The 27,137-nt window shown below is 44.1% G+C and overlaps 2 protein-coding genes across 3 annotated transcripts in view; one reads left to right on the top strand and one right to left on the bottom strand.

The window, feature by feature from the left end:
- Positions 1-1,486: 1,486 nt before the first annotated feature.
- Positions 1,487-13,314, bottom strand: LOC106602191 (phosphatidylinositol-3-phosphate phosphatase MTMR7). Of its 2 annotated transcripts, none has more exons than XM_014194685.3 (14): positions 13,063-13,314; positions 12,303-12,425; positions 11,086-11,248; positions 8,256-8,413; positions 6,729-6,857; positions 6,202-6,336; positions 5,614-5,746; positions 5,317-5,426; positions 5,102-5,227; positions 4,812-4,861; positions 3,381-3,581; positions 3,007-3,141; positions 2,558-2,684; positions 1,487-2,180 (listed from the first exon to the last, which is right to left on the bottom strand). In XM_014194685.3, exons 1-14 carry the CDS (start codon positions 13,087-13,089, stop codon positions 1,848-1,850), a joined length of 1,950 nt encoding a protein of 649 aa, XP_014050160.1. In that variant the 5' UTR covers positions 13,090-13,314; the 3' UTR covers positions 1,487-1,847. The 2 variants fall into 2 exon arrangements, with proteins under 2 accessions (XP_014050160.1, XP_014050161.1); XM_014194686.3 differs by having other exon boundaries at positions 1,942-2,180; positions 2,518-2,684.
- Positions 13,315-15,168: 1,854 nt separating this feature from the next.
- The window catches only part of LOC106602190 (uncharacterized), an 83,592-nt gene continuing 71,623 nt past the window's right edge, over positions 15,169-27,137 (top strand). Inside the window, exon 1 of the mRNA XM_045716428.2 lies at positions 15,169-15,413. The gene's annotated coding sequence lies outside the window, so the exon portion shown is untranslated. The remainder of the gene's footprint in view (positions 15,414-27,137) is intronic.

Here is a 27,137-nt window from a genome sequence, read left to right as displayed (position 1 = left end):
CTCATGTACACTCTCTCGCGTTTTAAACCAGCACATCAAATGTCATTTCCCTTTGACAGTGAATGGAGTTTATTTCAGGTCATTTACAACAGGTCATTTACAACAATGTATAAAGTAAACACTAAATACCACAGTGGAAAGGATATCCATTGGATTTAGCCATGTTGTTTTCCCAGGTTGACCATACAAGTGGTTTCTCAACAGTCTAATACTTAGCTTGGTCCCAGATCTGTTTGTGCTCTTACCAACTCCATTGCTCATTGTCAAGCCATGACAATTCCATAGACGGGTTGGTTGTTTAGCAACAAAACCGAGGCGTGTGCAACTATGGGGCAAAACAGACGTGGTTGGTTTAGACTGTTGACAACACGTAAACTATATTTAGTCTCCAATGTTTATTGAAAACAAATAAAGTTCCACAATGAGCACTTGTCTCTCAAATACATCATTACAGTTGTTGGTTAGCTAGCTAGCAAATGTTAGCCATTTAGCATAGATCAAAACAAGACATGGTATCAAGATGAAACTAGCCACCTAGGATCCCACGTATGGTTTCTTGTCATTGTTGCTAGTGATCTGGCCATCCAGAACCATAACACACGGCTTTCTGCCCCTTTGAAGCGCACACACATCTTTTCGTGCTGTTGTCAGCTAACCCGTCTGTAGGCAGTTGGCAAGAGGACAGAAACAGAATGGCACACAGGCTAACTAATGCTACCGATCACAAAGAGATTTGACTTCCAATATCCACACCCACATACCATTCAGATTGAACCAATGTGTTGGCCATGCATTCTAAGTGGTGAGCTGGTGTTGATATTGGAACAAAGTTTCTAATGTATCCTAAGTGTTCATACTACAGCGCTAGTGAATGCACTCGTATACACAGTTAAATACACACATCAGTGGGAATAACCATCTGAAAAGGTTACCGCCGTTCAATGGGCTTTCCAAAGGAAAGAGTATGTCTCTCGATTCATTACTAATAAGCAGCAACTTTCATTTCAAGACCAAATAAAAGCCTAGTCATGGCAACGTGGACATTTCTGTTCATCCAGGCTAGTTGGGAAGTGCAGTGTTTCTTCATTTGTGTGAGAAGGCAGGCTATCAGAACGAGACAGTAAACATAAAACTAGATTGGGTGGTGATAAATGTTCCAAGAACACGTGCCGTGTTTGACAGTGTTATCTGGGTCGTGTTCATAAGTGCAGAATGTAGCGAATTGTTTTGCAACAGCGTTTCTTATTGGACAAGTTCAATAGTTTTCTGACCGTTTTTGTTCAGTGTTTTCCTCCTGAACACGACCATGTTATACCACTGGGATACATTGTAGCCTATATGCTTGTTCAGACTACAGAATGGACAAATGGATTTCAGATGCTTCTGATACTTTTGTTATCGAGGGGTAGTCCTACTTGGTGTGACCAATGTAATGCATGGGTCTAAAGGAAAGTACAAACAAATGTACATTTAGTTTTTTCCTGTTTTAAAATGTTGTACAGTACATTGTAACTCAACATAATAGCTTAAGACAAAATATTCCACACACAGTATTTTGCCTTTGCTGTAAATGTTTGGTCCTGGAATATTTTTGTTCACATTTTACACTAGTATGGGGTTAAAACATCCACTATGGCTACCCAGTGTTACCACAATACCCGGCAGGTGCTCACGTTGTGCTCCGATACTAACTACACAGAAACAAAACAAAAGAACCACAAGTAAAATCCAGTCCAATTGGCCCCGTCAAAAGAGACCTCTGTGATATTCAATTGTCAATGCAAAGTGCCCTCCGACAAGCCCCTCTTCAACCCCTCATTGATCGCCATTTTCGCTCAGGCTGCGCACTAAATGGCCTCGTCGGGGTCCTTGCTGTCGTCGCCGCCGCTGGAGGAGCGGCTGCTGAGGTCGGCCACGCCCGATTCCATGTCACTGCAAGCCGAGGAGAGGTCGTCGGGGTCAAGGCCAGGGCCCTTGGGGGGCCCCAAGGGCAGAGTCATAGCCGGGCCCGGGGGCCCCCCCTGGGAGGGAAAATAGTCCCGAGGGGGGCTAGTGAAGGGGCAATCTCCAGTGGGAGGAGCCAGCCCACCTGGCCTGCATTCTTCCTCACACACTTTGTTGGTCTTCCTCTGACCCGCATTACCCTTAGTTTGATCCCCCTTCATCAGGGCTGCAATCCTCTGGAAGATGGACAGATGAAAAAATGAAAAGACAAGTGTTACCAGTAAGTCTGGGATAGAATATGAATGAATCACTATGTCTATAGACTACTAGCAGACTACTGTATATGTAACAGAAACCCTCCTGTTGAACGCCCCTCTGAGACACATTTTCTTCAACTTATCTTTGACTTCATGGTGTTTGCCCCCTCCCCTGTAAAAACCCAACGATATAGTTGTTAAAACAGCATAAACTAGTTAATAGTAATTCATAACGATAATAATACATTGATAAACTTGTAAATTGGCCTTAAAGAGCAGCGTTCATTGGGAGCGTTACGCGAGCGTGTCTGTATGCCTTGTTTGGTGCCCGGGTGGGCCGTCCCTCCCGGTGCTACCTCCTGGTGATTGGTCAGCTCCTCCTCCAGCTGCTGAGTCTCCTCCCTGACTGCTGTCAGTAATTCGGTGGGCGTCTGGCGCGGGGGCGCACTCTTCTCCACACGGTTATACATGCCCTTCCACATCCTTGGAGACAAGATACACCGTACTACAACTAGTGAACAAACCCTCTGGATCTAAACCGTACTACAACTATTGAACAAACCCTCTGGATCTAAACCGTACTACAACTATTGAACAAACCCTCTGGATCTAAACTGTACAATAAAGTAAAGTGCTTTCTACAACAGGCTACCATCTGATGGATTTGAGGGTTTTAACCCACAACCCTTCGTCTCAGATGTACCCGAAGACACAAAGTAAATAAAAACCATTCAGTGTCCCAGTCCTTCTAGCTTTTTCACTCTTGTTTTCCCAGTGAGTCTACTGAGAGGGTGCAGTAACTCACTTGAAGCAGTAGGGGGTGGTGTTTGGCCGTAGCATCCCCTGAGTCTGGGTGTGGTCAGCCCTGTACAAGGGGTTGGCGTACTGTGCCCTGTCCTTCCACAGCTGGGGCCACAGGGAGTGAGTCCTCTCACGCAACCTGACCAACGTTGGAGAAAACCAAACCAGATGTGATACATGAGAGGGGTTACAGTACAGAAGAGCTTGCTGTAAGAAAGGCAGAGACCTGCATGGAATGGGATTGTAGCGGCCTTATGAACCACAAGGTTGTTAGCCCGCTGAGCTAACACAAGTATTCACGCCTCAGGCAAGATTATTTGTGTAACACAAGCACGGTTCACTGAACTACCTCCGGCACATTGGCGCCCTCAGTCTCACCCCATGTCCCTCCTCTCCTTCTGGCTGTTGCCCAGGAAGTTGCCGTACTGGCAGGAGTAGACGTGTCTGTGCAGCTGGACCAGGAAGCGCTCGTTGAACTCAAAGGCACAGGGGAACTGCTCTGACAGCTGCCACACACACTCCAGGAACTGGTCTATCACCGGGGACACCTCCTTAGGATCACCTTCCAGATGGCTGTACCTGCAGAGAAGGAAAGACTGCAGCTTAAAACACTTTCATAAGGAGTTTAAAGCGGCAATCAGCAGTAGAAACAATAACGAAGCGGTCTCGCTGCCCCTGGTTTGGTGAAAAGCTGAGGGATGTAATCCCTCTCAAACTCATAGACAGAGCTACGGATGCAAGGATTGACCGTCCTTGACAACAAAATGATAGTTTTTACCATGTTTTGAGGATATATAGTGTTTGTTTACATTTTCTTTGATTACAAACATTGGAGTAAAACAAGCTTCTATTTTCGCCAATGCTGATTGCCCCTTTAGAGCAGATTTAAAGAACTGTAAGGGAAATGTTATGTATCGACTCAATGCTACTTTCTAATAACTAATTAGAATGGTTCATGCAGGTGACTGACTGGTTGTGTATGGAGGAATCCTCACTATCACTGTTCCTCAACTTGGCAGTACGCCCAGAATATTGCTATGGGAACAACCGAGGTATCTCAGAGACAGAGAGCCTCATGAGGTATTGGTCAGTCACATGTGCGAGCCACCGGTAGTGATGAATTAATTATGCTAAATCACGCAAATATAAACTTGTCTGTGTGTAGCCGTTTATAAGAGAACTGCTGGGACTGCCCCAGCGGAGCTTCTGACAGACCTGTACGGTGTGCAGAGTTTGTTGTAACCTCTCCAGCTTGCTGATAATAAAGAGTGATTCATTTTAAGATAGGCTTCAGGTGCCCCTGGTGTTGAATTTCCACCACAGAACTAAAAGGTAACCCTGGGGCGTTGTCATGGCAATTTTATAACCCACTGGTTAAACAGTAATGCCTCTAGGCAACTGCATCAAGATCAGTTACCTTTTTAATCTAGCCAATGGCTTCAACTGATAAGAGAACATGCACAGACTGGAGTGGAACACCTCAAAGATGTGGAATAACTCTACTTCACCAATCCTAACTGAAATCCGAGACGGACAGTTGCTGCTAAAGCGGCTGAATTTCACAGGGGTTATGATCTGACCTGAGTGCAGCACACATGGCGGACACGTGGCGAGAGGGTTGAAAGCGCTCGCGGCGGACACGGTGCGTAGGTCGGACACGCTGTATGATGTCTATGACAAATGCACTTCTCGTTCTGATGAAGGACTCTACTTGAGAAGGTAAAATACATGGCACTGCAGGGACCTTCATTCTACCAAACGGTAGAGTTAGGAGTTGGGTTCTTAGACAAACGTGTGGGACGGACTGACCTGTGTGAAAACTTGTGACCGAACGACACCCAGTCCCTCTCGATTAGCAGCTAAAAGACAGGAAGAAGAGATTAAGTCAGTCTTTCTTGCACCCGACGGGCCAGTTTCCCAGACCAAGATGATGTCTAGTCCTGGACTAAAGCGCATACTTCATGGAGACTCTATGGTCCGGACAACTGGCCCCACGTGTGCTAACTATATCTCTGGATGGGATCACAGTAGAAGAGGGACTGTATGTGCCATGACGTAGACTGTAGATAGTGTGTGATGAACGGAAGCTAAAGCCTTACCATGAGTCCCTTCATAGTCCTGTAGTAAGGCTCCAGGAGAACGCTGGCTACAGAGCAGGCCTGGGCCGTCCTGTCCCAACCGTCCGAACAGTGGACCACCACACTGATACCCTCCTCCGCAACCGCCTACACACACATCACAGTATTATTGAAATTGATACCTATTGTGTGTGTGTGTATATGTGTGCTCGCGCGCCCTGCCCAGTTTGTATCACCTTGGCGATGAAGACGCCTGCGTCCAGCACGGCTTTGATGTGCTTCAGCCAACCGGAGCTCTCCAGCCCCCACAGGAAGTCGCCCATGGAGGGAGTCTTGAGCTCGCCCACTATAGGGTCAACGCAGGAAGAGAGGGCAGTCAGTCATGCATACACACATACAATGTGGGACATTCACAAGCCAACCCAAAGGAATGCATGAACCTGACAACTATGTGTATGAACTGAGTAGGAATACTGACGTTCAGTAGAACGTCGGCCATGGTTGGAAGAGAAAGGGAAAGAGGAAGTCATTACCGTCAATGATCTTCTGCTGGCTGTTCCTCATCACGTGGATGTTCTCGATGCCGATGAACTGCAGTTTGATGTTGGTGTAGTGGTCCTCGTTCTCATAGCCTTTTCCAGCCGCCCGGTTGGCCATCGCATTCAACTGGAGAGAGATGAAAATCGTTATATCACAATACAGTCAAATACTTCCTGTTGACGACATCATTACATGTTACATTTTAGTCTTTTAACAGACGCTCTTATCCAGAGCGACTTACAGGAGCATTTAGGGTTAAGTGTCTCGCTCAAGGGCACATCAACAGATTTTTCACCTAGTTGGCTCGTGGATTCGCACCAGCGGCCTTTCGGTTACTGGCCCAACGCTCTTGACCGCTAGGCTACCTGCCGCCCATTGATATTCAGCTTTAAAATCGACAAAGCCTGGAAAGAGCCTACAGTCTGAGAGCAACATGTGGACGGTGGATGGATCAGATGTCCACCCAAGTCAAGGAGGCTTCAAGGAAAACAAAACGGCATTCATGTACCGTTACTCCCCCATTGACCTTACAGTATATCAACACTTCCTGACCCCAGGGTCTATCTATGGTGACCTCTGACCTTTGGCCTGGTGTCCACCACGTAGATGTAGTCGCTGCCCGGGTTGGACTTCATGATGGCCTCCAGCATTTGTTCATCCTCCTGGGAGCGAGCACTGAAGCCGGACAGGGGCTGACTACAGCGGCAGATAGCAGCCTGGGAGAAGAAGGGGTCAGACGCTGAAGTGACTGGTGATGACATCCAGCTCAGAGGAAGAGGTGGTGTTTAACAGTACTCAAACAGTGCTAGTATCCTGCGTGTGTCTTGGCATGCCAAGCAAAAGCCCACATTTAAACAGTCATTTACATTTACATTTTACATTTTAGTCATTTAGCAGACTTCATTTCATGCATTTTTTTTAAAACATTTTTTATTTATTTTTTAAGTCATTTGAAATTTTTAAACAGAAAACACAATATTCAGACCCATGACTGGTTCAGGCATAACAATTAAACATGACGAATCACCTAAATTAAACAAACATAAAACAACTGTTCTCCAGATTCAACCCACACCATTGACCCAGATAGTATGCCCCATCCACTCACTAGGGTATCCTGGTGGAAGTACGTCAGGACGGGTAAACGCCCTCGGCTCCGGAACTTCGAGCTCCCCACGATGACTGGAGGTGTGGCCGACTTTGGCACAAACAGCTCTGATGGGTACGTGTCACACACCTGCAGGCAGAGAGAGAAAGTCTTTACAAGAGGAGGACTATACCACTAACCAGAGGATGGAACCGGTTCACAGAACAGAAAACCGGAAAAGAGCAAAAAATGTCAAGGAACAGAAACGGAACATAGAACGAAAATGAACCGAACTGTCCCGGAACAGAACCGGTTAATAACGTTCTTTTACATTCCAGGCATTTTTGTTTCTAGTCCCACAACAAAACGCAACAAAACACCTATGCAAAGCACTCACTCTGTCACTCAAACATAGTCCAGTGTCTGCCTGCAAACTGAAAATCTTTGCCTGTGCGTGTGCTTGTTTGGCTAACTCCCCCCTACGATGCATAGGCTACTGTACTGACGTTACAAGCTTGATTCAGAAGATGGGGAGAGAGATTTTTATTTGGCTAGAGAAGAATGGATGAACTTTTTCAATGCTAGTTAAGGATATTTTAGGGTTAGTTATTACATGTCACGTTGGATTTATTAACTACAACATAGTAAGATGTGTTTATAATTCTGGTGCCGCTCTGCACACACAAGCTTGTTAGCTAGCTAGCTCAAAGGACATTCAAAGTTCCTCCACAGAAGCTGCTCCTCCTAGGTATAATTCTGTGCACCTAATTCAGATAATGCATCATCCACAACATTTCAGTCGCATGTTGTGCCATAGGCTACACTTGTCTGTCCATCATACATGTAAACAACTAGCTTACCTGCTCTATCCACACTGATTGGTGAAGTAATTTAATGAGCTAACTGTTAAAAACTGTTGATTTCACAGGTTAAAAAAGGAACACAAAGGAATGATATAAACTGGTCCTTTATTTGGCTTGGAACCGGTTCAGAACTTTATTTTGCTGGTCCGAACAGTGGAATGAATTTTTTTTTTCAATTCTAATCAGAACAAAACGATTGGAAAATGATTTCAGTTCCAACCCCTGCTACTAACCCAATAGTCAATATCAGACCCAGACTGAACAGACCCAGTACTCAACATCAGATCAGGACTATCAACACCAGAAAAATCAGCAGAGGACTGTACTAACCCTGTAGTCATTATCTGATTGGGACTATAGTGGTTAAAATCAGCAGAGGACTGTACTAACTCTGTACTAACCATCTGATTGGGACTGTAGTGGTTAAAATCAGAAGAGGACTGTACTAACCCTCTGATTGGGACTATAGTGGTTAAAATCAGAAGAGGACTGTATTAACACTGTACTCACAATCTGATTAGGACAATAGTGGTTAAAATCAGAAGAGGACTGTATTAACACTGTACTCACTATCTGATTAGGACAATAGTGGTTAAAATCAGAAGAGGACTGTATTAACACTGTACTCACTATCTGATTAGGACAATAGTGGTTAAAATCAGAAGAGGACTGTAATACTACTAACCCTGTACTCGCTGTTGGCCGGAGTGCTGACCCAGAGGTTGTTGGGCACGCCCATGCGTCTGTAGTCCGCCTGCAGGTCTAGGAAACTCCAGGACTCCTCCCTCTCCTCCTTGTTGGCGTTGGGGTTGATGGACAAGCAGTAGAGCTCGCTATATTTCTCTGGGCGAAACAGATAGAAACAAATGATCATATTTGATCATAAATCATGTTAAAATCAGCTAAAATCATGTTGGGATTGTATTGAAGGACAGAACAGTAGAGCTCACAGTAAATCTCTTGTGGACAACAGAGAAACAATACAGCAGTCTGTCAAAGGATCATACTAAGATTCAGATTCATTTAACCGCTACACAATAAATGATTCAGATGAATTTAACCGCTACACAATAAATGATTCAGATGAATTTAACCGCTACACAATAAATGATTCATATGAATTTAACCGCTACAGAATAAATGATTCAGATGAATTTAACCACTACACAATAAATGTATTGGCAGCCTGGGCTGTTTCAGTAAAGTTTAACTGAAGTCACAGAAACAGGTCACTGCCATCGGCATCCATTGAACAAGTGAGTCATTCTAACAGAAGGACAGAAACCCATTTCATCAACTTTACTATCCCACTGGGGAAAGGTTTTCTTGCAGTACCGCAGATATAGACAACAAACAGCTGTTACTGCTGTTACTAGGCCACTGGTCCAACTCACCCTCCTCTTATGCCCATAACCTTTGAGGTGAACCTAACCCTGAAAACGTACAGTACACCCTCCTGACCACACTAAGCCCAGGGTCGTGATCAGCAGGGCAAACTGATCCAAGAGCATCCTGACCGCTGCTCTCTTATGTACCAAGCTACACTCTGCTGTTAAAACAACAATTCAGGTAGTATGTTTTTTTATTGTACCAGGTAAGTTGACTGAGAAGAACAGCAACGACCTGGGGGATAATTACAGGGGATGAATGAGCCAATTGGAAGCTGGGAATGATTAGGTGGCCATGATGGTATGAGGGCCAGATTGGGAATTTAGCCATGACACTTATCTTACGATAAGTTCTATGGGATCTTTAGTGACCATAGAGTAAGGACACCCTTTAAACGTCCCATCCGAAAGATGGCACCATAAACAGGGCAATGTCCCTGGGACATTGGGTTAAAATATTTTTATATATACAGTGCATTCGGAAAGTATTCAGACCCCTTGATTTTGTTACATTACAGCCTTATTCCAGAATTGATAACATTTTATTTTTCCCTCATCAATCTACACACAATACCCCATAATGACAAAGCAAAAACAGTTTTTTTGAAATGTTTGCATATGTATTAATAATAAAAAAACAGAAATATCACATTTACATAAGTATTCATACCATTTACTCAGTACTTTGTTGAAGCACCTTTGGCAGTGATTACAGCCTCGAGTCTTCTTGGGTATGACTCTACATGCTTGGCACAACTGTATTTGGGGGGTTTCTCCCATTCTTCTCTGCAGATCCTCTCAAGCTCTGTCAGGTTGGATGGGGAGCGTCGCTGCACAGCTATTTTACGGTCTTTCCAGAGATGTTCGATCGGGTTCAAGTCCGGGCTTTAGCTGGGCCACTCAAGTATATTCACAGACTTGCCCCGAAGCCACTCCTGCGTTGTTTTGGCTTTGTGCTTAGGGTTGTTGTCCTGTTGGAAGGTGAACCTTCAGCCCAGTCTGAGTTCCTGAGTGCTCTGGAGCAGGTTTTCATCAAGGATCTCTGTACTATGATCTGTTCATCATTCCCTCAATCCTGACTAGTCTCCCAGTCCCTGCCACTGAAAAACATCCCCACAGCATGATGCTGCCACCACCATGCTTCACCGAAGGGATGGTGCCAGGTTTCCTCCAGACGTGACGCTTGCCATTCAGGCCAAAGGAGTTCAATCTTGGCTTCATCAGACCAGAGAATCTTGTTTATCATGGTCTAAGAGTCTTTGGGTGCCTTTTGGCAATCTCATAGCAGGCTGTCATGTGCCTTTTACTGAGAAGTGACTTCCGTCTGGCCACTCTACCGTTAAGGTCTGATTGGTGGAGTGCTGCAGAGATGGTTGTCCTTCTGGAAGGTTCTCCCATCTCCACAGAGGAACTCTGGAGCTCTGTCAGAGTGACCATCGGGTTCTTGTTCACCTCCCTGACCAAGGCCCTTCTCCCCTGATTACTCAGTTTGGCCGGGCGGCCAGCTCTAGGAAGAGTCTCGGTGGTTCCAAACTTCTTCCAATTAAGAATGATGGAGGCCAATGTGTTCTTTTTGGTACCCTTCCCCAGATCTGTGCCTCGACACAATCCTGTCTCGGAGCTCTACGGACAACTCCTTCGACCTCATGGCTTGGTTTTTGCTCTGACATGCACTGTCAACTGTGGGTCCTTATATAGACAGGTGTGTGGCTTTCTAAATCATGTCCAATAAATTGAATTTTCCACAACCTGTTTCCACTTTGTCATTATGGGGTGTAGATTGATGAGTGCAAAAATTATTGAATCCATTTTAGAATAAGGCTGTAACATTACAAACTGTGGAAAAAGTCAAGGGGTCTGAAAACTTTCCGAATGCACTGCATATATATATATATATTTTTTTTTTACCAGGGGAAAGAGTGCCTCCTACTGGTCCTCCAACACCACTTCCAGTAGCATGTGGTCTCCCATCCAGGACCAACCCTGCTTAAATTCAGAGACAAGCCAGCAGTGGCCAGGTGGTATGCTCCTGGCAGTACCTCCTTGTTCCATTCCATTTCAAAGAGTTTTCTCCCTCCTGAACAGGACCCAGGTGAATGGGTTCTTAGAGGTGATAGTCTCTCTCACCTGGGCGAGAGAGGCGTGCGAGCGAGGCCTGGACATCCATGGCGTCCCTCTCCTGGGGGATGAGCAGCTGAACCACCTGGAAGTTCTTAGTGTGGACGACCAGGTGGCTTCCTGAAGGGGTGGTTGGCGGCCGCTCCACACTGGCCACCATGCTGTGGAGCACCTGTCAATGACAACCGAGAACTCTCACAGACGGTCCCAATTCGCTCCCCTCCCCTTGGCAACAACTAACCCTTTGACGTTTGCAGATCTGTAAGGGGATGGCAATATGGTGGAAGCTCTACCACTACACTGCTGATACCTATCCAGATCCCTCAGATCTGCAAACATCGAAGGGTTAGGGCCAATGGTAAGGGGGCCGGCTGTCACAGTGGCATCTATTGCTAAGTTGAAAACACAAGTTCTGGAAGTGGAAGGGCAGGCAAGTTTTTTAGTTTTTTTTTTTGCTTTTCACTCAGATTACTCAACCACAGCAGTCATCTGTCAATAATGGACAGCAGACATTATTACATAAGTATTTGTTTAGTGTTATGACAAGCAATGCATTTAATAACTGACAAATTACATTTTTACTAAACTATAGTTTTCATGAGGCTAAGAGAACATGTTGCAGTTTTAAAGCAAATTTCCTGCATTTCTACACATTTTTGGCTTGGGGCTGGGAAGAAAATGTTCTATTTTATAGCTCATCATGCTTTTGTTCACATTTTGCCATGAGGCTGACAATTTGTTTTTCAGTTTTAAAGCTAATTCCCTGCTATTCTACACATTTTTTCATGAGGCTGAGAGACAATTTAGAAGATTTTAAAGCTGATTTCCTGTAATTCTACAAATGTTGCTATTATATGCTATCTGGGGGCCCACGACCTCCAGGGGGGCCCCAACCATCTGTGCCTGTTCGGGAATCCGGCCCTGAGAAAAGGGTTCCACTCCTGTTCACTTCAGTAGGCCTAAATACACCGACAAATCTCACATCATGTGTATGAAGGAGATATCCATTAAAGAGGAAATGTATTGGATGCGGTCCATTGACTTGAGGTGAGTCTCCAAAGTGGCGGAGCAAATCAATACTATCTTTCTGAGAAGGCAGGAAGGAAGCCACACACAGGGTAGATAGGGGGGTTGTGTCAGAACAGTGTCAGGCCAGACGACTTGTGATAGGTCTCGTGTCAGAATGGGGTCTGTCGAAACAACTGGTATCACTTCCTGGCTCCTACCCAAGTCTCTCTGCGTGTCTCTGGGTTGTTCTCCACGAAGATGGTGTGTGTGGCAGAGAGGTACAGCGTCCCCACCGTGGCTTTCCTAGGGGCCGTACGGTCAATCAGGCGGACATTCTCCACCTATAGGGCCACAGACACAAAAAAACACACACACACACACAAGTATAAACGGGGTCAAAACGGAATGTAATCCTATAGGCTATAATGTACTGAAGTGTGTGACTGACTGTATTGGTGTAGGCATATCTTCTCATAAAAACAAGGTTATTATAGAACTCAATGTTTACACATGTTGTCGTTGTAGATATGAATGTCTGTGATTCTGGAATGTTCTAACTGTTTCATTGAAGTAACCTACCGCAGGATTCTGTAACAATGTGTCCTTATTGAGGCCTATTGCCTTTATACTAGAATCCACTGTGGATAAATGCCCGCGGCAGACTAGAATAAACATCAAGAAGCCCGGACAAGAATGAAACGGATTGTGCAAATTCTAATGTCAAGACTTACAGGTATGCCATCATATGCGCTATGTTTTTGAGTGTTAATTTTTGCAACAGTTTAACCAGGAAAATACATTGAGGAGAATATAATGGTTATATTTTCAGGAACCCTGAATGTATGAGAAAGGGGATGGCACGAATCAGCAACGTTTTCACATCTTTAGAAGACGCAACTGAAATGCGGTTTCATTTAGGAATAGGACTAACTATACTCAAATAATTAGGATGGAAATTAAAATATAGGGTTGGATTACCTTTGGCGTTCGGATGTGCTCCATCATGGACCGCTTCGATCAAAATGGTGCGCGTAGAAATAATCCGATGTCCTGGTTTTGTGTTTTAAAAATAGAGGATCTTGGCTCAGCACAAAAATCGCGCACAATTTATATTCTCTGTACGTTGGATATTAGATGGGGCGCCTCGCAAGTATGCCATGGTTCCCCCTATCCTATTCTGTACAATAGGAGAATCACCCTGCATACACTCGGGTACGGGTGGGTGATTATGACAACACGGTCGTCACTAGTTACCACAGCCACAAAGTCACAAACCCCGCCTATTTCTACAATTTATCTTCTTAAAATGTGATTTTAAACTTGACCTTAACCGTAACTTTAACCACGCTGCTAACCGTATGCCTAACCCTAACCTTGAATGAAGACCAAAATGCTCATTTTTGTTTTCATATAATTTTGACGATATAACTTTGTGGCTGTGCTATCTAGTTGAAACCCTACAACACGGATCTTATTGGCAAGTATTGGCCGTGTTCGAGAGCATCAAAAGGACTGCAGGCGACTGCCGACTGATTTATCTACAAATCACGTTTCATCACAAATAACGACTCACTACTAATTGTAGATCATTCAGTCAAAGTTTACCCATGATACATTGCGATTTTGATCCTCTCGAACACGGCCATTACCTCCCAACGGCGCCTGCGCACATCACTGAGCGATGAGCCGGTGGAGCTCAGGCAGCGACCAGTGCTATACGGAATCTTTGGGACGTTCCTACCTTAAATCCTTACCTTACCCTAACCATTTTAAATGTGAACTTCGGAGGGAGATCAGGGCGATTATTAAAAGAAGAAAAAAAGTATTCTAAAGAACACATTTACATTTTGAGATGAATGCCCCAATTTAATTGTGAAATGTATCAGTGTATTTTGCCGTTTAGCCTATTTAATCTTTATATTAGGTTATTCAAACATGAGCCTGTCTGTGTGTGTACATGTGTACGTGTGCATGCCTACGTGTGTATATGTGTACGTGTGTGTTTGGCCATGACCTGCTTCTGTTATCAGGTTCATTGTTTACGTGCTTTCAGACATTGTGGGAGAAGCACATGCTTTCATGTGGAAGTGGATGAAGTCACACCCAGAGTCAGCCATGAGTACTACAAGTTTAGATAGCTGGCTAGACTCATTTACCTTCTAAAAATTGTTCGCTGACATAGCTAATTTGAGTGACTGTCAGTTTTTTATACCTTTATTTAACTATGCAATTTAGTTAAGAACAAATTCTTATTTACAATGACGGTCTACCCCGGCCAAACCCGGACGACGCTGGGACTCCCAATCACGGCCGGTTGTGATACAGCCTGGAATCAAACCACTGAGAACCGCTGCGCCACTCGGGACTGTCAATGACCGATTTAACAGGAGTAAAACTGCTGCGGCACAGCCAGATTTAGAACTACCACTCTGTGTATTCCACTGTTCTAACTTAACAGTAAATTGAGTTCCTAATTATTGTTTATATGTTTTTATGTCGGAGGGGGCCACTAACGGACGGGGGCCCTACGGTTTATGTCGCTTATACCTGGAGCCCACCCACACCCAGTATGTGTTACATAACATGTTATTGGAATGTAAACCTGCTCAGAAACAAAGTTATTACATGGAACTACAGTCTATTATGCCATTCCAGCCTGTGATCGGTTGGAATTTTGGAGGAATTGGGGACGTTGTATGATTAGATTAGATATATCTTTTAAAGTGTGATTGGTTCACAAGATAAGGATGTGTGCCAATGACTAGAGAGCATTTCAACATATTCCAAGAATCTGATAAAGATGCACAATTTATCCAACGATTAGATCCAAGAAATATACATTTTTGTATGATGGTTAAGCCTTTAACCCTTCAATTGCAATGAAAAGATAATTCTCCAATTGAATAGTTCAACATTTCTATTATTTAACCTTTTTATTTTTATGGGGAAAGCCATGCTTGTATTATCTGTAATCCAGTCAACTCTATACTGTGTTCTGACCAATGGCGCTGATTTGACACGGACTGTATTTGTCCACTAGATGGCAGCCGAGATCGAGAAATGACCTCTGCCTGCAACATAGCATACCGCATACCACCACCATAAGAGGCTGCTACACCAACTTTTCAGTTCAATATGCCCGGTTTTTATCAACTTTTTCTTATGACTGTAGGACGTCACCTATAAATCTATATAATCCTGCGTGTTTATCTGAATTCCGCGAAGGTTAAAAGGTTACAATGACGCCATAGTCTGCACAGGTGAACAGTGCAGAGAACGGATTGCATGACTTTGGCATTTCTCTGGCCGCTGTCTTGTTGTGGAGTCTGGTAAGTTTTGCCCTTTTGACTAACGTGCTGTTGTAGCGTTCAGTTGTAAACAAAACTCTTGTTATTTGCTAACAAATGTTAGGAAATGTTCTGTTTTCAGTGCCAAACTAATAGAAATGTTCATGGGCTAATGTGTGTTTATTACTGTGTAACTTGGATCAAGTCTATCTGTCATGGCTTGTCTTGAAAAGGAGACACTTTCTGAAGCCACTGTGTATGTAGCCGACAGTTAGTTCACTCTGAGGCTGTGTCCTAAAGAGCTGAGTAGAAACAGATATGGGTTGTGTTAAGGTAACTTGTTCAATAAAAAGACAGCATTGAACTGTGTTTTGCTAAAATGTGCACTAGTAACCAGGTGTGTGTGTGTGTGTGTGTGTGTGTGTGTGTGTGTGTGTGTGTGTGTGTGTGTGTGTGGCTGCTTGTCCTCTGTCTAGTTCTACGCCCCTGTTCAGCAGTCTACACCCTTTGGTGGTATCCCTTTTGTCATCATTAGTGAATGAAGGTATTAAAGTGATTCCATGCCCCACTCTTTGATCACAAGATGTCAAACACTCACCTAACTAAACAGTGAAATGTCAAGAGCATAATGGTTTTGAGTTAAACACTACATCTGGAAAGATGATCCTACTATAGCCTTTAGATAATCTAGGCCTGTCAGGAGATCTACAATACAATATGCTGCCAGTGGCAATAAATAGATTATTGACTTACAGTATACAAACGTAATTAAGTAAGCCTTGTATAAGTAAGCCTTGTCTGAGCCAGAACGGCCCGAGGGGCTGGAGCCTATCTCCTCCTGTTTCAGTAGCATGAGGCTGCTTGATGTACAAGTACACCCTCTGGACAGGACACTAGTCCAGCTCCTGTTTCAGTAGCATGAGGCAGCTTGATGTACAAGTACACCCTCTGGACAGGACGCTAGTCCAGCTCCTGTTTCAGTAGCATGAGGCAGCTTGATGTACAAGTACACCCTCTGGACAGGACACTAGTCCAGCTCCTGTTTCAGTAGCATGAGGCAGCTTGATGTACAAGTACACCCTCTGGACAGGACGCTAGTCCAGCTCCTGTTTCAGTAGCATGAGGCAGCTTGATGTACAAGTACACCCTCTGGACAGGACACTAGTCCAGCTCCTGTTTCAGTAGCGTGAGGCAGCTTGATGTACAAGTACACCCTCTGGACAGGACACTAGTCCAGCTCCTGTTTCAGTAGCGTGAGGCAGCTTGATGTACAAGTACACCCTCTGGACAGGACACTAGTCCAGCTCCTGTTTCAGTAGCGTGAGGCAGCTTGATGTACAAGTACACCCTCTGGACAGGACGCTAGTCCATCTCCTGTTTCAGTAGCATGAGGCAGCTTGATGTACAAGTACACCCTCTGGACAGGACACTAGTCCAGCTCCTGTTTCAGTAGCATGAGGCAGCTTGATGTACGAGTACATCCTCCGGACAGGACGCTAGTCCATCTCCTGTTTCAGTAGCATGAGGCTGCTTGATGTACGAGTACACCCTCTGGACAGGACTCTAGTCCAGCTCCTGTTTCAGTAGCATGAGGCAGCTTGATGTACGAGTACACCCTCTGGACAGGATGCTAGTCCAGCTCCTGTTTCAGTAGCATGAGGCTGCTTGATGTACGAGTACACCCTCTGGACAGGAGGCTAGTCCAGCTTGATGTAGATTAGTGTTTGGAGGCTGGGTATTCAAAAGCTCTATGTTGACATTGAACCTTCTAACCTGCTACCTGAGCATTCACTATGTACAGTCAGTACCCTTCCTTTGGCAGTGAATACATTTGTGCATTGACGTAGAAGGTGTGTTATGCCAAGCCTGGGTTTATCCCAGGGTCAATACATGGTCAGTTTGTCATGACTGGGCATTCCTGCCATAACGCCATCATCTTCTGGGCTGCTGAGATAAGAATTACATCATGACATAATGTCCATGCCATCGCATCACACTGATGGCTTGGACTGGGAGGAAGTGCGCGTGCGTGCGTGCGTGCGTGCGTGCGTGGGGTAGTGCTCTTGGCTGCCACTGCGGCAATGTCTCCTCTTGGCACTGCCTGAGGGACTGTAGGGGAAACTATAGGGTAAACCTGGAGGTTAAACTAAATACTCTCTCGCTCTCTCACTGCAGTGGAGAAAGGGCAGTCTGTCTGTGATGAATAAGCCTTCTGTTTGACTACCTGAGTGAAGGGGGATGAGAGGGAGAAAGAGGGGGATGGGGTAGGCATACTCTGTATATATGGGTAGTTGCCATTTGGCCAAAATGAAAGTGGATTTTTTTTCTTTCTTCTAAAATTAAAGTAAAAAAAGAAAAATGTCCTCCCACTATCAACTGTGTTTATTTTCAGCAATCTTATCATGTGTAAATATTTGTATGTACATAACAAGATTCAGCAACTGAGACAAACTGAACAAGTTCCACAGACACGTGACTAACAGAAATTGAATAATGTGTCCCTGAACAAAGGGGGGGTCAAAATCAAAAGTAACAGTCAGTATCTGGTGTGGCCACCAGCTGCATTAAGCACTGCAGTGCATCTCCTCCTCATGGACTGCACCAGATCTGCCAGTTCTTGCTGTGAGATGTTACCCCACTCTTTCACCAAGGCACCTGTAAGTTCCCGGACATTTCGGGGGGAATGACCCTAGCCCTCACCCTCCGATCCAACAGGTCCCAGTCGTGCTCAATGGGATTGAGATCCGGGCTCTTCGCTGGCCATGGCAGAACACTGACATTCCTGTCTTGCAGGAAATCATGCACAGAACGAGCAGTATGGCTGGTGGCATTGTCATGCTGGAGGGTCATGTCAGGATGAGCCTGCAGGAAGGGTACCACATGAGGGAGGAGGATGTCTTCCCTGTAACGCACAGCGTTGAGATTGCCTGCAATGACAACAAGCTCAGTCCGATGATGCTGTGAGACACCACCCCAGACCATTATGGACCCTCCACCTCCAAATCGATCCTGCTCCAGAGTACAGGCCTCGGTGTAACGCTCATTCCTTTGACGATAAACGCGAATCCGACCATCACCCCTGGTCAGACAAAACTGCGACTCGTCAGTGAAGAGCACTTTTTGCCAGTCCTGTCTGGTCCAGCGACGGTGGGTTTGTGCCCATAGGTGACGTTGTTGCCGGTGATGTCTGGTGAGGACCTGCCTTACAACAGGCCTATGAGCCCTCAGTCCAGCCTCTCTCAGCCTATTGCGGACAGTCTGAGCACTGATGAAGGGATTGTACGTTCCTGGTGTAACTCGGGCAGTTGTTGTTACCATCCTGTACCTGTCCCGCAGGTGTGATGTTCAGATGTACCGATCCTGTGCAGGTGTTGTTACACGTGGTCTGCCACTGCTAGGATGATCAGCTGTCTGTCCCGTCTCCCTGTAGCGCTGTCTTAGGCGTCTCACAATACGGACATTGCAATTTATTGCCCTGGCCACATCTGCAGTCCTCATGCCTCCTTGCAGCATGCCTAAGGCACGTTCACACAGATGAGCAGGGACCCTGGGCATCTTTCTTTTGGTGTTTTTCAGAGTCAGTAGAAAGGCCTCTTTAGTGTCCTAAGTTTTCATAACTGTGACCTTAATTGCCCACTGTCTGTAAGCTGTTAGTGTCTTAACGACCATTCCACAGGTGCATGTTCATTAATTGTTTATGGTTCATTGAACAAGCATGGGAAACAGTGTTTAAACCCTTTACAATGAAGATCTGTGAAGTTATTTGGATTTTTACGAATTATCTTCGAAAGACAGGGTCCTGAAAAAGGAGCGTTTTCTTTTTTTTGCTGAGTTTAGTTGTCTAAACAATTCTAAATGTTCTGCCACCTCCGACTCCCATTTCCTGCATTAGAGCCTTGAATTTGTCCTCTTGTGTGACATCATCATCTATGCTAATATAGGGCTAAAGGTTTCATGATTCTCAAATAGACAAGACAATTATTTGACTTATTATAAGTTACTTATGTTTTTAGATCGGTATTCATATTCTGGAAATTCTATTGAAAAACACATAATTTACTTGTGTAATGATGCTAACCAAGTGTCTCCCCCTTCTCATTTTGAGGAACATTCTGTCATTTGACACACATTTAGATTGTGTATATTATGATGATGTTACCTGCCTCATGCTTAACAATCATTTTTACATTCTGTTGAAGACAACACTTTTTTCCCTTCTTATTTGTTGGCTTCACCACATAGGACATTGTCACCCAATATGACATTATGTCACCCCATAGGACATTGTCACCCCATAGGACAATACACAACAGGAAGTCAAATTTGACCATTAAAACATTCAGAAGTTTTCTGACCACTGTGAAATGCAACTTCTACCCATAAGTAATGGATCATTAAAGAATTTAAAATGTACACATTCCAACTGAAGGGCCTCGAGTCCTGTATTGTTATTTTTCGTCACTACCTCTCCGAGTCGGAGTGGGTCATTTGCCCGCCTGTTTCCTTCCCTGGATGTGGTAGCTGTTTCTTAGGCTCCCTCCCTGGAATCTAACCCGGATTCCCTGTCACCATGGTAGGCACAGAAAGTACCATTGAAAGTTGATAGGGCAGACATTCAAATTAGACGTCACCAGTCGAAGTTAGAGTCACCAAAAGTGTTTGTGGTGCCCGAGAGTACCCTGCATGGGTATGAATAAGTGTTTGTGGTGCCCGAGAGTACCCTGCATGGGTCTGAATAAGTGTTTGTGGTGCCTGAGAGTACCCTGCATGGGTCTGAATAAGTGTTTGTGGTGCCCGAGAGTCGCCTGCATGGGTCTGAATAAGTGCCGCATCCCCAAAGGTCAGCACCCGTAGACATTTATTAGCTCTATAACTGCTGCAGTCATCCAAGTAACGTTTGAGCAATCAAAGGAACCGTAACTGATTTAATGACCCATTTGACGTTTCACTGTACCGGCTGTGTGTACTAAGACTTGCACGGCTTAATCTTTGAGACAAGACTGGCAGGATAACTCAGGTAGACCCCCCCCACAACATGGAGGTGTACCTGGCCAAGCAGTGAGGTGATGGAGGTGACCCAAGCACACCGTGTGCACCCAGTGGGAGGCCCCAACGCCGTGAGAGCCGAGGCACCGCTCAGGAGGTGTTCTGCCAGGGTTTTTATGTATGTATGTATGTATGTATGTATGTATGTATGTATGTATGTATGTATGTATGTATGTATGTATGTCTAAGCTTTTACCCCAGGGGGCTAGTTACCATATCTGTTTCTACTCAGCTTCTAAGGACAACAGACCGCCACACAGCCTCAGACTGAACTAACTGTCGGCTACAAACACAGTGGCTCCAAGAAAGTGTCTCCATTTCAAGACAAGCCATGACAGATAGACTTATAGAAAACAGAACATTTCCTAACATTTGTTAACAGAAAACAGACTTGTTTTCAATTGATTGCTGCTAAGGTTGATGGCTCAATCCTGACGCACTTTTGAAAATCAGACCGCTCGAACTATATTTGACAAGACTCATCGTTGTTCATCTACATTTTCCTGTTGTCTCTCTTGTATGACGTGCTCAGACTTTTTAAAGTCCATCTGGATGAAAACACTGACACCATGTTTACGATAGTAACAGTCAGAGCCCCATCCTTAACCAGAGGGTGGTAACTTTCCAAAACTGTTACATGTGTGTCTTATGCATTGCATTGCACTTTAATGTCAAGACTGCAACAAGCATAGCCGCTCCTTATTCAAACTCATCTAACTTTGCCTGGGCTTGTTGAGTTACGCAATAGCCATTTCTGATTGATGGCGTCATTGTATCTTAAGAGCTCTTACCAGCCATTCAATTCTTTATTTACCCTATAATTTAGCTATAATTTTAAACATTTATAACACGATGTAAAGAGTTAAACTGCTAAATCTAGTTCCGTTTTTCAATAACGGAGGCCAAGCCTCTCCCATTGTTATAGTATTTACTGTTTTACTCTTAAAAGTCATAGATCAAGTACCAAAACAGCCAGCGACATGTAATTCCGGTTTAAAATTCAATTCGATTTTTTTGTTGTCATTTTTGGTCTAATTTCTCTTTTTACTATTTACTGACCCTAAGCATTGAGACAGGGTAGTTTACTAGCCTTAGTATAGATTGACTGGAGCTCTCTATAGATGTATTAGCTGCTTGTCCTGTTTTAGTTCTACCATTTAGGGAGTTATCACTCTTCCTCCTCACACTCTACTGTCTGTGTTGACTCCATCCCCTCACTCTGGTCTATTTTGGGTCCGTAACACGTCAGGCATTCTAAGCAGCCACCCAAGCTGCGTAGGCTATGCCAGGTGGAGAACGCTGCATCGTGGATGTTTGTGGCGAGGAATTGCACCAGGGTCACTCAAAATGAATGGTCCTTCAGTGTTTCCCCTGTATGCATTTAGCAGCTACACACCGCCGCTGCTAAATCGAGGCCACCATTGCAACAAAAAAAAATATATATATATATACTGTATATAGATAGTGCCTTCAGAATGTATTCAGACCCCTTTACTTTACAGCCATATTCTAAAATTGATCAAATTTGATAGAAATTGAAGTATATATATATATATATCTCTCTGAAATATTACATTTACATAATTATTCAGACCCTTTACTCAGTACTTTGTTGGAGCATCTTTGGCAGCAATTACAGCCTTAAATCTTCTTGGGTATGATGTTACAAACTTGGCACATCTGTATTTGGGGAGTTGCTCCCATTCTTCTCTGCAGATTCTCTCAAGCTCTGTCAGGTTGGATGGGGAGCGTTGCTGCAAAGTTATTTTCAGGTCACTCCAGAGATGTTCAAGTCCGGGCTCTGTCTAGGCCACTCAATGACATTCAGAGACTTGTCCCGATCCCACTCCTGTGTGTTTAGGGTCGTTGTCCTTTTGGAAGGTCAACCTTCGCCCCCAGTCTGAGGTCCTGAGCCCTCTGTAGCAGGTTGACATCAAGGATCTCTCTGTACTTTGCTCTGTTCATCTGTGCCTCGACCCTGACAAGTCTCCCATTCCCTGCCACTGAAAAACATTCCCACAACATGATGCTGCCACCACCATGCTTCACCGTAGGGATGGTGCCAGGTTTCCTCCAGACGTGACGCTTGGCTTTCGGGCCAAAGAGTTCAATCTTGGTTTCATCAGACCAGAGAATCTTGTTTCTCATGGTCTAAGAGTTTAGGTGCCTTTTGGCAAACTCAACTCTGTCATATGCCTTTTAATGAGGAGTGGCTTCTGTCTTGCCACTCTACCATGAAGGCCTAATTGGTGGAGGGCTGCAGAGATGGTTGTCCTTCTGGAAGGTTCTCCCATCTCCACAGAGTAACTCTAGAGCTCTGTCAGAGTGACCATCGGGTTCTTGTTCACCTCCCTGACCAAGGCCCTTCTCCCATGATTGCTCAGTTTGGCCGGGTGGCCAGCTCTAGGAAGAGTCTTTGTGGTTCCAAACTTCTTCCTTTTAAGAATGATGGAGGCCACTGTGTTCTTGGGGACCTTCAATGCTGCAGAAATATCTTGCTACCCTTCCCCAGATCTGTGCCTCGACACAATCCTGTCTCTGAGCTCTATGGACAATTCCTTCGACCTCATGGCTTGGTTTTTGCTCTGACGTGCACTGTCAACTGAGAGACCCAATATAGACAGGTGTAGGCCTTTCCAAATCATGTCCAATCAATAGAATTTACCCCAAGAGGACTCCAATCAAGTTGTAGAAACATCTCAAGGATGATCAATGGAAACAGGATGCAACTGAGCTCAATTTCGAGTCTGAATACTTATGTAAAAAAAATATATATATATGTTTTGTTTTTAATACATTTCCAAAAACCTATTTTCGCTTAGTCATCATGTGGTATTGTGTGTAGATTGCTGAGGAAATTGTTTTATTTAATCCAATTTAGATAAAGGCTGTAATGTAACAAAATTTGGAAAAAGTCAAGGGGTCTGAATATTTTCCGATGGCACTGTATATATTTTTTATTTATAATGTAGATGTGTGCCCCAGGAAAACCCTACTCCCTGCCCCGCTAACTCTGCCACTGCTGCTGAAAAAAATCCTAGGGGAAACACTGGTCCTTGCATTTTGTAGTACATTCCAAATGGCCCAGCTATTTGTTTACCTACACCTGAGTTTAGTTCCATTCCATTTAGGCTGGAGGGGCACATTAGGCACAAAATGGCAACCGTCTTTCTTTGACCTCTTCCTCTGGGTTCAGTCTCACTGGCAGGTTAATGGCGTCTCATAAAAACCTGATACGGTGCAATCATGTTAGGTGGGTCCGGTGTAGACTCAACATGCCTGTTAGGGTGGTATGTTGCGGGTGCTCTCTCTGACTCCCTCGCTCACTGGCACAGCACTGAGACATCCGATATAGCTGCTCACTTAGTTCGGTCATGTTTCACTCACACAAAGACTCATTTTATTCCGATCTCCAAACTAAACTTCATACTACTTAGTATACAGTGATGTGTTAGCTCGGCAGGCAAGATGAAATACTGGTGCACCTTCAGCGGGCAAACCGTGTGGAACTTTGCAGATAGAAATGTCATGGATAGAGTTGATGTGATATAAATGCAACACGTAAGGTGTTGGTCCCATGTTTCATGAGCTGAAATAAAGTATCCCCAAAATGTTCCATACACACAAAAAGCTTATTTCTCTTCAATTTTGTGCTCAAATTTGTTTACATCCCTGTTAGTGAGAATTTCACCTTTGCCAAGATAATTCATCCACCTGACAGGTGTGGCATATCAAGAAGTTGATTAAACATGATCATTACTCAGGTGCACTTTGCGCTGGGGACAATAAAATAGAATGTGCAGTTTTGTCACACAACTCAATGCCACAGATGTCTCAAGTTTTGAGGGAGCGTGGAACTGACATGCTGACTGCAGGAATGTCCACCAGAGCTGTTGCCAGATAATTGAATGTTAATTTCTCTACCATAAGCCGCCTCCAACTTCATTTTAGAGAATTTGGCAGTACGTCCAACCGGCCTCACAACCACAGACCACGTGTAACCACGCCAGCCCAGGACCTCCACATCCGGCTTCTTCACCTGCAGGATCATCTGAGACCAGCCACCTGGACAGCTGATGAAACTGAGAAGCATTTCTTTCTGTAATAAAGCCCTTTTGTGGGGAAAAACTCATTCTGATTGGCTGTGCTCATACCCAGTCATGTGAAATCCATAGATTAGGGCCTGATGAATTCATTTCAATTGACTGATTTCCGTATATGAACTGTAACTCAGGTAAATCGTTGAAATTGTTGCATATTTTTGTTCAGTATACATGCCAGAGAGGCATGAATGTCCTTCGTACTGTATTTCTATCTAAACGTTCTCTGTTGAGAGGGAGATGGACTGTGATGACCCACCTGCGAGCTATTTGTTTAGTCTGATAGTCTGCCTTGGTTGAAGCTAACAGCTGAGCTATGTGAGGACTCTGAATGACTCCAGAGGGAATAGATGTCACAGCCTCCCCAGGCTGTCTGGAATACCCCCTCTAACCACTAGGCCTAACACTTGCTGGGTGACTTGTCAAGAGCACTTTGCTTAAATGTTTACACCCACCACATAATTGAGGACGTGGTCTAATGGCTGTGTGGTTAGTGGTGAATGGTAGATGTTGCATTTGTGTAGTCTAAATACCTACTTCAAATACCATTGGCTACCTTTTAGCCATATAGCCTATATTGTATAAATGCCTTATGTACAGTGAAATCAAAATTATTCAGACCCCTTCCCTTTTTCCAAATTTTTTTACGTTACAGCCTTGTACTAAAATTGATTTAAATTACTTTTTTACCTCATAATGACAAATCAAAAACAGGTTTTTAGATTTTTTTTTGCAAATGTATAAAAAATAATAAACAGAAATACCTTATTTACAGTTGAAGTCGGAGGTTTACATGCACTTAGGTTGGAGTCATTAAAACTCGTTTTTCAACGACTCCACAAATTTCATGTTAATAAACTATAGGTTAGACAAGTCGATTAGAACATCTACTTTGTGCATGACATAAGTCATTTTTCCAACAATTGTTTACAGACAGATTATTTCACATAATTCACTGTATCACAATTCCAGTGGGTCAGAAGTTTACATACACTAAGTTGACTGTGCCTTTAAACCAGCATGGAAAATTCCAGAAAATGTCATGGTTTTAGAAGCTTCTGATAGGCTAATTGACATAATTTCAGTCAATTGGAGGTGTACCTGTGGATGTATTTCAAGGCCTACCTTCAAACTCAGTGCCTCTTTGCTTGACATCATGGGAAAATCAAAAGAAATCAGCCAAGACCTCAGAAAAAACTTGTAGACCTCCACAAGTCTGATTCATCGCTGGGAGCAATTTCCCAAACGCCTGAAGGTACCACGTTCATCTGTACAAACAATATTATGTAAGTCTAAACACCATGGGACCAGGCAGCCGTCATACTGCTTAGGAAGGAGACGCGTTCTGGCTCCTAAAGATTAACGTACTTTGGTGCGAAAAGTGCAAATCAATCCCAGAACAACAGCAAAGGACCTTGTGAAGATGCTGGAGGAAACAGGTACAAAAGTATCTATATCCACAGTAAAATGAGTCCTATATCGACATAACCTGAAAGGCCGCCTAGCAAGGAAGAAGCCACTGCTCCAAAACCGCCATAAAAAAGCCAGACTACGGTTTGCAACTGCACATGGGGACAAAGATGGTACTTTTTGGAGAAATGTCCTTTGGTCTTATGAAACAAAAATAGAACTGTTTCACCATAATGACCATCGTTATGTTCAGAGGAAAAAGGGGGAGGCTTGCAAGCCGAAGAACATCATCCCAACCGTGAAGCACGGGGGTGGCAGCATCATGTTGTGGGGGTGCTTTGCTGCAGGAGGGACTGGTGCACTTCACAAAATAGATGGCATCATGAGGACGGAGAATTATGTGGATATATTGAAGCAACATCTCAAGACATCAGTCAGGAAGTTAAAGCTTGGTTGCAAATAAGTCTTCCAAATGGACAATGACCCCAAGCATACTTCCAAAGTTGTGGTAAAATGGCTTAAGGACAACAAAGTCAAGATATTGGAGTGGCCATCACAAAGCGCTGACCTCAATCCCATAGAAAATTTGTGTGCAGAACTGAAAAAGCGTGTGCCAGCAAGGAGGCCTACAAACCTGACTCAGTTACACCAGCTCTGTCAGGAGGAATGGGCCAAAATGCACCCAACTTATTGTGGGAAGCTTGTGGAAGGCTACCCAAAACGTTTGACCCAAGTTAAACAATTTAAAGGCAATGCTACCAAATACTAATTGAGTGTATGTAAACCTCTGACCCACCAGGAATGTGATGAAAGAAATAAAAGCTGAAATAAATCATTCTCTCTACTATTATTCTGACATTTCTCATTCTTAAAATAAAGTGGTGATCCTAATTGACCTAAGACAGGGAATTTTTACTAGGATTACATTTTAGGAACTGTGAAAAACTGAGTTTAAACTATTTGCCTAAGGTGTATGTAAACTTCCGACTTCAACTGTACACAAGTATTCAGACCCTTTGCTATGGGATGTGAAATTGAGGTCAGGTGCACCCTGTTTCAATTGATCATCCTTAAGATGTTTCTACAACTTGATTGGAGTCCACTTGTGGTAAATTCAATAGATTGGACATGATTTTGAAAGGCACACACCTGTCTATATAAGGTCCCTCATTTGACAGTGCATGTCAGAGCAAAACCAAGCCATAAGGTC

This window comes from Salmo salar, chromosome 04, assembly GCF_965601325.2.
Source record: "Salmo salar chromosome 04, fSalSal1, whole genome shotgun sequence".
Taxonomy (NCBI): Eukaryota; Metazoa; Chordata; class Actinopteri; order Salmoniformes; family Salmonidae; genus Salmo; species Salmo salar.
Note: the sequence above shows the minus strand (reverse complement) of the source record. Positions and strands in the feature narration are given on the sequence as shown.